The 9,626-nt window shown below is 53.3% G+C and overlaps 1 protein-coding gene across 3 annotated transcripts; it reads right to left on the bottom strand.

Moving 5' to 3' along the window:
* Positions 1 to 4,051: 4,051 nt before the first annotated feature.
* Positions 4,052 to 9,363, bottom strand: LOC133210265 (uncharacterized). Of its 3 annotated transcripts, none has more exons than XM_061349507.1 (6): positions 8,800 to 9,363; positions 6,566 to 7,278; positions 5,737 to 5,871; positions 5,376 to 5,437; positions 4,883 to 5,146; positions 4,052 to 4,514 (listed from the first exon to the last, which is right to left on the bottom strand). In XM_061349507.1, the coding sequence occupies exons 1-6, from the start codon at positions 8,805 to 8,807 to the stop codon at positions 4,467 to 4,469; spliced, it is 1,230 nt and encodes a 409-aa protein (XP_061205491.1). In that variant the 5' UTR covers positions 8,808 to 9,363; the 3' UTR covers positions 4,052 to 4,466. The 3 variants fall into 3 exon arrangements, with proteins under 3 accessions (XP_061205491.1, XP_061205489.1, XP_061205490.1); XM_061349505.1 differs by having other exon boundaries at positions 5,737 to 5,874; positions 8,800 to 9,359; XM_061349506.1 differs by having other exon boundaries at positions 4,052 to 4,511; positions 5,737 to 5,874; positions 8,800 to 9,355.
* Positions 9,364 to 9,626: the final 263 nt, after the last annotated feature.

The raw sequence follows: 9,626 nt of genomic DNA, 5'->3' as shown, positions 1-9,626 counted from the left end.
AGGTGCAGAGACAGTGTCCCTGGGATGAAGATTTCAGCCCCTCATTAGGTCAGTCTCCCATGAGTTCCAGCCTTTCCAGTGATCTCTGAGCTGTGCTCTGTGTGATTCATGCCACTGTCTTTTCCATCCCTTGGGAAAGCAAATTCCTTCATTTAAAGGACTTCCTTCCTGCACTGGCAAACATGAAGGGCAAAAGGAATCATTGGGTAATATGGTTTAGAGCGAGGTGTCCGTGCCCATGGCAGGGGGGTTGATGATCTTAAGGTCCTTTCCAACCCTAACTATTCTATGATTCTATGATCTCTCACTGTGATTGATCCCTATTGGAAATGCTTGAGAGCTGACACACCGGGAAGAATTGTTTCCATGTTCTCTATTCATTAACCCAGCCAGTTATGTGCATCAGAAGCTAGGGAATTCAGCAGGCACTGCATGGACTTGCACCTCCTTGACCAAGCTCAGCCCCAGAGGATGCCAAGCTTTGGGAAAAGTGTAATCAATCCCATAGGACCTGCAGGAACACATTCACAGGATCCCAGACTGGTTTGGGTTGGAAGGAACCTTAAAGCTCATCCAGCTCCAACCCCTGCCATGGGCAAGGACTAGGTTGCTCCAAGCCCCATCCAACCTGGCCTTGAACCTGTCCGGTTCCTCCATCCAGGGCACAGTGCAAGGAGCTGAGCTTGCTACAAAATGTGATGCTCCAGGATCACGTTGTGAGTGCAAACCCCAAGGGAGCTGAGCCAGGACATATTCTGACCCCACTCTCCTTTGGGCACCTGGTGATAGTTTCTGTCCTTGCCACTGCCACAAAGTAAAGTATTAAATGGGATTCTCCATTTCCAGAGCCAGATAATGAAGGATGATGTGGTGGACACCAAGAAGCTGTTATCCCTGCAGGAAGACAAGTGGGAGATGCATGGTGAATGCAAGAAGGTCCCCAACAAGGAGGCAGCTCAGCCCTATGCCGAGGCAGGGCCAGCCCTGGGGAGGGGCAGGGAGGCAAGGCAGGATGCACAGGGAAGGACAGGAGACACTGACCTGGCAAGGGGCAAGCAGCACCTCAAAAGCAGCAGCTCTAACCTGCAAGGACTTTACAGTATGCTTGGATACCCTGGAATCCCCTTGGGACCCTCAAAGCCCAAGAACAGCCAGGCTTCAGAGGCATACTTTGGGGTTCTTCATCTGAGGGGGTGCACAGCCACATCACAGCACTGAATCATAGACTCATGGAATCAGCCAGGCTGGGAAAGCCCTTTCAGCTCATCAAGTCCAACCATTCCCAGCACTGCCAAGGCCACCCCTAACCCATGCCACTGAGGCCTCGTCTCCACCCTGTGTGAACACTTGCAGGGGCGGTGCCTGCAGCCCTGCCCTGGGCAGCCTGTTCCAATGCCTGAGCACCCTCTGGGGCAGGAATTGTTCCTCAGCTCCATCTAAACCTGCCCTGGTGCAGCTTGAGGCCGGTTCCTCTTGTCCCATCCCTTGTTCCTTGGGAGCAGAGCCCAGCCCCTCCTGGCTCCATCCTCCTCTCAGGCAGTTGGAGGCAGCCATCAGGTCCCCCCTGAGCCTTCTCTTCTCCACACTGAACCCCCCAGGTCCCTCAGCCCTTCCCCATCACACTGTGCTCCAGGCCCTGCCCCAGCTCTGCTGCCCTTCTCTGGCCCCGCTCCAGCCCCTCAAGGTCTCTCCTGTAGTGAGGGGCCCAGAGCTGAACACAGGATTCGAGGTGCGGCCTCACCAGTGCCCAGTGCGGGGGCTCAATCCCTGCCCTTGCCCTGCTGCCGCACTGGTGCTGGTACAGGCCAGGATGCTGGGGGCTGCTTGGCTGCCTGGGCACAAGCTGCTCCTGTTCAGCTCCATCACTCAGCACACAAATCACCCTGTCCCGTGATGAACTACAGTGGCTCATCAAGGCAGGGAGGGGGCATAAAAACTGTGCCCTGCACCCTCGCGTGCTGCAGCATCCCAGGAGGCAGCATCCTCCCTGGTCCGGTGCCACGCTCCCGTGAGATGAAACCTTGTCATCATCCTCTCAGAGACAGGGAATTGGGCATTAACTGGCTCATTAAGGGCTGGTTTCTCAGCCACCCTCCCCCTCCTGGCACTCAGGAAAATGGGATTAAGAGGGACTAACTACACAAGGTCCCAGAAGCAGCCTGAGATGCTTTCAGGAGACCCCCCTGGGTCCCATTGGGCAGCAGGCAGGCAGGGGGCTGTGTGGGGTGTGAGGCTGTGTTTTCCCCAGCAGGATCAGTGCCCAGATGGCCGGTGTCCGTGATCCCATGGATTGTCAGGTGAAGAGATTGTCTTAGTGGTTTGAAGCCACAGAGGAGAGGATGAAGGTAATACCATGAGCTGGAAACCAATCAAACCCCTGGGGCTAATAATTTGCCCTTCTTTAATACACTTTTAATATCTGCAGTGGGCACAGGCAGTCATGGTTCTCAATTTTATGATCAAGACATTAAACCAAGATGCTGGAGCTGCCCACAAGAAGGGACCTGGGCTCCCAGATCCAACAGCCCTGGGGTGCTGCACTAACAGCAGCTCCTGAGGACAGCCCACCAGGCTGGAGGAGCATCCCGGGTTTGGGCTGGGTTATCTGGGAGCAGGAGCACTGTGTGCAAGGGGCTGTGCAGGTTTTGTTCCTTATTTCCTCAGCACCACTGACCTGATGGGTGGGAAAAGGTTCAGTGACCACAGAGGGATATTTGTTTCAGACCTGATAGGAGGAAGGGAATGGCAGAGATGAGATGTTTTCTTCACTGGTGTTTTCCTGCATGCCAAGGGCAGACGATGTCCTCCAGGAAGTCATCAAGGAGACAAAACCCTTTTCTGCTCCATGCAAACCCCAGCCCACAAGTGGCACCACAAGAGCTCAGATGCAAAACAAACAGGAGCATCTCATGATCCTCCTGCCAGGTCCCCACCACATCCCAAGCACCAGCCCCGGTCACAGCCCCAGCAGTGTCCTGGGCTCCAGGCAGGAGACAGGAAGATGGTGATGGTTGCAAACAGGCGAGAGCAGTTTTGTTTTCTCCTGCAGTAAAAGTCTCCCTCTTTGGTTCCCAGCCAAAAGGAAACAGTGCTGGCACTGTGCTTGGTGCTGGCATCACTGGGAGGGACCCAGGAGTGGGATCTGATGGTTTCCACAGACCTAAGTACCCTGGGTTAGATCAGTTGGAGCTTTTCCAACGTGTCCCCCCTCCTTGGGGCTTTTCAGTGATTCAACTCTTTGTCTCTACCAAACATTTCCTTAAAGGCTTTGCAAATGGGGATGTTGATCTGTGTGGAGAAGGGCTACTTCCTTCCTTTGAGGTGTCTGCTTCCCCATTTTGCTTTACTTAGGGTTTTAAAAGGACCGAGAAGTTCAGGTTCCCCAGAAGAGGAAGCACTGGGCAACCACAGGCTGTCACTGGTGGCCCACGTTGCACTATCACCCCATGCCCGGACTGAATCAGACCAACAGGTTGATTCACCACTATCATCTCCTCCAACCCACTAGATCATCCCACCTCTCCTGCACTGCAAGCCTCCAGATTTTGACCCCTTCATCCCAGGCTGAGTCCAACCCTAGCAAAAGAGATGCTCCTGTTGGTGCCACCGCACTGAGCACTGCCAATCCCCCCCAGCCCCGAGCCGCCTTAATCCATGGCCTGGCTTAGTGGTCTGGGCAGAGATTAGTTGGGAACACTCCCAGAGATTAGGCTTTAATCACTTTGACATTTCACATCTTCTTAGACCTTGTAGGTGAGACAGCAACAGCCGTAAATCCCCTCAGTCCTGGAGGGAGCCAAAGGGAGGGCTGCTCCTGCACCACGCGGGAGCAAGCTTTGCGCAGTTCTTGGTGTCACATCAAGCTGCTTTGGGGAATAAAGCTCCTGCTGCTGGGAAGGGAATGGCTATAAATAGTAAAAAGTGGCAGGATCAGACCACGTATCTGCTGTAAGACTCCATTTGTGCCACTGGAAGGAGCAGCTGTAGCAAAACAAACATTATCCCATGTACAATGACTGTACACATCACCCATTAATCAAGCCTGGCTATAATTTAGGGATCATTTTATTGGAGTTTTAGGGTTTCTTTCCTGAACTGGAAGCTGGGCTGAGAGCAGAAGCTACAAAAATTACATTGTACATTCCCAGATACATATAAAAAAGTAGGCAAATAAATACACATAAACAGACACAAACCAACCAAGAGGTTCAACACACGCGCTTGGTGACAGCTACAATGCAAATACAGGGTGAAATTTGGGTTTTGCTTGATTTACTCCGCCTCCAGCCAGGTGAGGTTTAAGCATATCACACTGCTGCGGCTATCGCTGGGCTTTTCCTTAGAAGCTTTTAAATCCAGAGCTCTGGAAAATCACCCCAAATCCAGGTCACCAGCAGGATGCAGTGACCTCCATCAGTAGATCCACATCCTTCCCAGGCACCACTGGCTCTCTGGAGCATCCCATGTCAGTCCGGGCTCTCGCAGATGTCTCTGCTGAGCTCTTCTCTGTTCTGCTGAGACAGAAGGAAGCACTGGTGAGGTCCCTTCCCAACCTGAGCTGGTGCTACTGGTCTGCTAGATGCATCGAGAAGGAAATTCTCCCTGTTGAAGCTGCGGTTACACCAGGTTGCAGCAATGCCAAGCACTGTGGAGCATCTCCTGGCTGCATCTTGCAATGCATCAAGTAAGCCCTTGTGTGCTCATGGCTCGTGCTCATGTTGGGGAAGGTAAAGTCAACCCAAACAGCACGGGACAAGATCCAGCACCCATCACCTCCCTGTACAAGCCAGCATGACCCAGGTCTGTGAGTTACCCTAAAATTACACCTCTTGCCCTAAGTCTGTGCTGGAAGCTCAGCCCCAGACTCCATCCTCATCCCTACCTGGAGAATTCTGCTGTAGGACAAGGGTGCAAAGGAATCCTCCAGGTAGCGGGTGCCAAAGCCCATGATCCTGTTCACTGCCTGGTTGCAGATGCCTGCCACTTTGGCGGTGAGGTGCACTGTGAAGGCAAACTGGATCTCTTCGGGGTTGACATTGGATCTGCTGGTCGTCATTTCCTTATGGACGTAGGCATCGGCCAGGTTCTTGAAGGAGCTGTAGGACATGTCTCTGAAGAACGTCCGTAGCCGTGCGTCCTCCTTCACCTGGTTAAGAAGCAAGTGAATACACATGAATAACTCGGTGTGTCATCCTTGTGTTGATGCCCTCACTCCACGTTAGGACTGACAGACAGACAGACGTGATCACACCCAGTAGGGGAATTAGAAGATGCCATTTCCTTGACTTTACTGTTTCCCTACACCAGGGAAAACAATGGTGTTGCTTTGCCCACGTTCCCTCGACCCATCCAGCTGAGCACAGCTCTGCTCTCACCTGCCTGTCCAGCTCATCTCCTGCACTCTGGAGCAGGGCCACAATTCTCCAGATGGCTTCATCTGCAGAGAGAGATCCCACGTTATCTCCAGCCCTTTCTCCAAGCCTCACATCCAATGCTCTGTTTAGCCCCCAGGAAAAATCCCCTGAGCAATCCCCTCCAAATCCCATCTCAGCCTATTTTAACCTCAACCAGCAAAACCGCCCCCTTGACTTCAAATTCCACTCTCCCCAAAACAAGCCCTGATGCTGAAAATCTCCCCCAGAGTCTTCATAGTAGTCATGTAAGCCCCAAGGTCAGGACTGAAGCAGGGTTTGGGTCCCATGCAGGCTCTGAAGAGCTCCCAAGGGCAACACTCACCGACCCCATTGGTGCTGGCCGGCCGTGGTGGCTCCTCACATCCACATGCTCTGCTCCCCTGGCTCTCACTGCCCTGCACGATCAGCCCAATCTCTTCTGAGACTCGTGCATAATAACCATCAGGCTGCTCCTCATCTGCTGCAAGAAGAACACAGCTTCAGAATCGAGGGTTATTTTTTTGCTCGCCATGGGTTGGGAGGGAAAAGCAGCCGCAGCGTTGGCTGCATCCATGTGGTGCTCATGCCCACCCTGGATCAGTGCATGGTGCTGGTGAACAATGGGGCTGAGCTCTCTGAACTGTAACCAAGTTGCTTCAAGTGCCCCAGATCCACCAAAGCTTTGAGGAGATCCTCTCATGGCTTTCTCACAGGGGAAGGGCTGCGGTGAGGGTACAGGATGTCCCGCACCCTTGTGCCAGCACCCTTCCCCATAGCAAATCAAAAGTAGCTTAACATTGGCCCTGGAGAGGCTTAAGGTTCAACTGCAGGTCTCAAATACAAGTTTAAACTAAACCACCATGTCAGAGAGGGGGAAGCCTGTGCTTGGATAGCTACTGCCAAGCATCTGGCTGGGAGGAACTTGCTGCACGCATAAGTTGCAGCAATGCTGTGTGCTCAGAGCACCGACAGCTTGATCCATTCCTGGGGTAGCAGGTTGAGATTGGAGTCCTCAAAAGCTCTTCCAAACCTCAGCAAGCGCCAGGAGGGTGATGCTTAGGTTAGAAAACATCTCTAAACACTATAGCAGTTTAACCCAAAAGAAGCCCAACAGAGGTCCCATTGGCAGTAGGGTTGGTTTAGGGTCCGGGCTAGGGGTGGTGGGGTCCTACCTGCTGTGGCCAGAGCCTGGACGTGCCGCAGGGGAAGGCAGCTGGGTCTCTTGGCCCTCGCCCCCGCTGCTGTCTCTCCCTTCTCCTCCTCCGTGTGCTTCTTCAAGGAGAAAACCTTCTTGAGGCTGGCTCTCCTCTTGGAGGCTCTGCCTGGTGACGGGGACATGCTGGAGTGCCCTGTGGCTCTTTTCACCCCTTCTGATTTGGAGCTGTGAAGAGCTTTGGCATCTTTCTCCTTTGCTTTCTGCCCCACGTTTTCCTTCTGGTCCTCGGGGCTCTTCTTGAAGAGGAAATTTAAGACAGTTTTGAACCAGGTGCGTTGGGTTTTGCCTTGGGAAGAGTTTTTTGTGCTTTTCCTCTTGGGCTCCAGCTCCTCTTTAGAGACCTCTCTAGGAGCTTCGCTGTCATCATCCAATGCCTCATCCAGGCCCAGTGCTTTGGGTCCATCCTCCTGCTCCTTCCTGGGGCTGTGTCTGGCGCATGAATACTTGCAGAAGTCACTTTTTGACCGCTGCAGCTCACCTGCCTTCCTCCCGCGCCCACCACCTCTCGCCTGCAGTGGTTTCTTTGGGTTCTCACAGCAGCTCAGGGAGCGTTTGACGTAGATCTCCAGCACCTTCTTGGCCCCTTGCCTGTCCAGTGAGAGGATCTTGCCTGACGGCTGCCTTGCCACGTCCCACCGAGGCTTCTCCGCAGCCAGAGCCTGCATGCTGCTGCAGAGAGGAGCAAGAGTTCAGCCTAAGGGCTGCTTTCCCCTGGACACTGCGCAGTCAGGCTGGGCACGGTGGGAACCATTCCCGCTTGGCACGCAAGGATGGGCTGTTTATGTTCCCAGTAAATGATCAACCCTTTTTATGGTTATGGGAAAGCTGCTTACATAGATGGCATGAGTGGGGTTTTATGATGGGCTGTAGGCGCGAAATGATGATAAAGGAAGCGAAACTGCGGGGAGAGGAGATGTGGCCATGTCTTTCTGAGAGAGCCTGGTTCACTTCCAGTGCGTTTAATACAGCAAGGGTGGATTAAATAAATCCAGACACTGTGGTACTCCGACTTCCCATATTAGAATGACAAATTACATACGAGGACAACATCTTGTTGGTGAATCACAAAACCCAGGCTTTTTACTATCTGCCCTTAAAGTATTGAATCTCCTCAATTCCCACACATTCCCCAGCAAGGCTGGGTGCTCCCAGCCCTTGCAGAGGCCAAGGGCAACATGGGCTCTTGCAAATACTAAAAGGGTGATGGGGAAGGGCTGAGGGACCTGAGGGGTTCAATGTGGAGAAGAGAAGGCTCAGGGGGGACCTGATGGCTGCCTCCAACTGCCTGACAGGAGGATGGAGCCAGGAGGGGCTGGGCTCTGCTCCCAAGGAACAAGGGATGGGACAAGAGGAACCGGCCTCAAGCTGCACCAGGGCAGGTTTAGATGGAGCTGAGGAACAATTCCTGCCCCAGAGGGTGCTCAGGCATTGGAACAGGCTGCCCAGGGCAGGGCTGCAGGCACCGTCCCTGCAAGTGTTCACACAGCGTGGAGACGAGGCCTCAGTGCCATGGGTTAGGGGTGGCCTTGGCAGGGCTGGGGTAAGGGTTGGGCTGGATGGGATTAAAGGGCTTTCCCAGCCTGGTTCATTTTATGATTCTATGAAATATCCTCAGTCAATATTGTCCCAGCACCCTGCAATGACACAGCTCCTCTGGGAGCTCTCACAGGGCTGTGAACAGTGCTCAGAGCACCCAGCCCTGGCTTTCCTATCACAGAAGATGCTGCTATTGAAAAACCAGAGCTGTGCCTTGTGCTGGCACTAATTCCAAACCCAATTTTACTCTTCAGAGACCCAGACCCAACCCAGACATTCTCCACCACTGAACAATACAAACCCAGCGCACTCAGCTGCTCGAACCACCCCGGAGCCCAGCATCATAGATCATAGAATGGCTTGTCTTGAAAAGGACCTTAAGATCATCTAGCTCCAAGCAGGGATCCCTCACCTCACAGCCTCTGCTCACTCTAGATGAGCAGCATCACAACACACAAGCACACCCACCCACCCCAGCTTGGCCCAGTTTTGGATCAAGAAGACCCATTCCCTTCACCCAAGCCAACACCAAAGCCACCCAGCCACTGAATAAGAAATCATTTAAACACAGCAAAACAACCACCCCCATCCCACTTGGACTCATTCCAGTCCATCGGCCACACCAGTTTCTTGATTCGCTCTTTCAGTATTTACCTTTCCATCAGTAGTTCTGCCCCTCTGGACACAGGTCAAGACAAGCTCCTCGGCCACAGGTACTAAGGGTTGTCAGGCTCTCCTTGGGGGTGACTTTTTATACCCAGGGCTGGTGACTGACTAAGTCCTATTTTTAGCAGCCATTCAGGTAGCAGAGCGGCCAATGCTTCCGCCTGGGATCCCGCTATCACCTCCCTCGTGGGTGTGAGTTTCGCTGGAGGAGAAAGCAATTTCCTTATGACAATCAGCAGCAAAACAGCATAAAAATCACCTGTCACCTGATGTAAGCACTGGCCTCTGAAATCAGCTTCCTAAGCCATTGGGTTTAGTTTGTTTAAGTGGGTATTTAATGACCGTGATGCCATTTATGGGAGTTTCTGGGTTGTTTTTGTAAGGAGAAGCCATATGTTTGTCAAATAAATGGGGTTTCAGTGCAGCGAGCAGATTGCCCCACTTATACCTCAGCAGCTCCCAGGGAAGAGGATGTTGGGGGGTGTTATGGAACCATGGATGCTCTGGGGCACAGTGCTACCAGGTTGTTGCACTGCACAGTGCATGATGTCAAGGGAGCTGATTCTGCCCCTGTGCTCTGCTCTGGTGATACCCCCCCTGCAGTCCTGATCCAGCTCTGGAGTCCTCAGCACAGGAAAGACACAGAGCTGCTGGAGTGAGACCAGAGGAGGCCATGGAGATGCTGCGAGGGCTGGAGCAGCTCTGCTCTGGAGCCAGGCTGAGAGAGCTGGGCTGGGGCAGCCTGGAGAAGAGAAGGCTCCTGAAGGGGAGACCTTAGAGCAGCTCCAGTGCCTAAAGGGGCTGCAGGAAACCTG

This window comes from Neopsephotus bourkii, unplaced genomic scaffold, assembly GCF_033783945.1.
Source record: "Neopsephotus bourkii isolate Nb327-2 ecotype Australia unplaced genomic scaffold, CSIRO-AGI_Nbou_v1 NB_414, whole genome shotgun sequence".
Classification (NCBI taxonomy): domain Eukaryota; kingdom Metazoa; phylum Chordata; class Aves; order Psittaciformes; family Psittacidae; genus Neopsephotus; species Neopsephotus bourkii.
The sequence above is the reverse complement of the archived record's forward strand: the minus strand, read 5'-3'. Positions and strand labels throughout refer to the sequence as shown.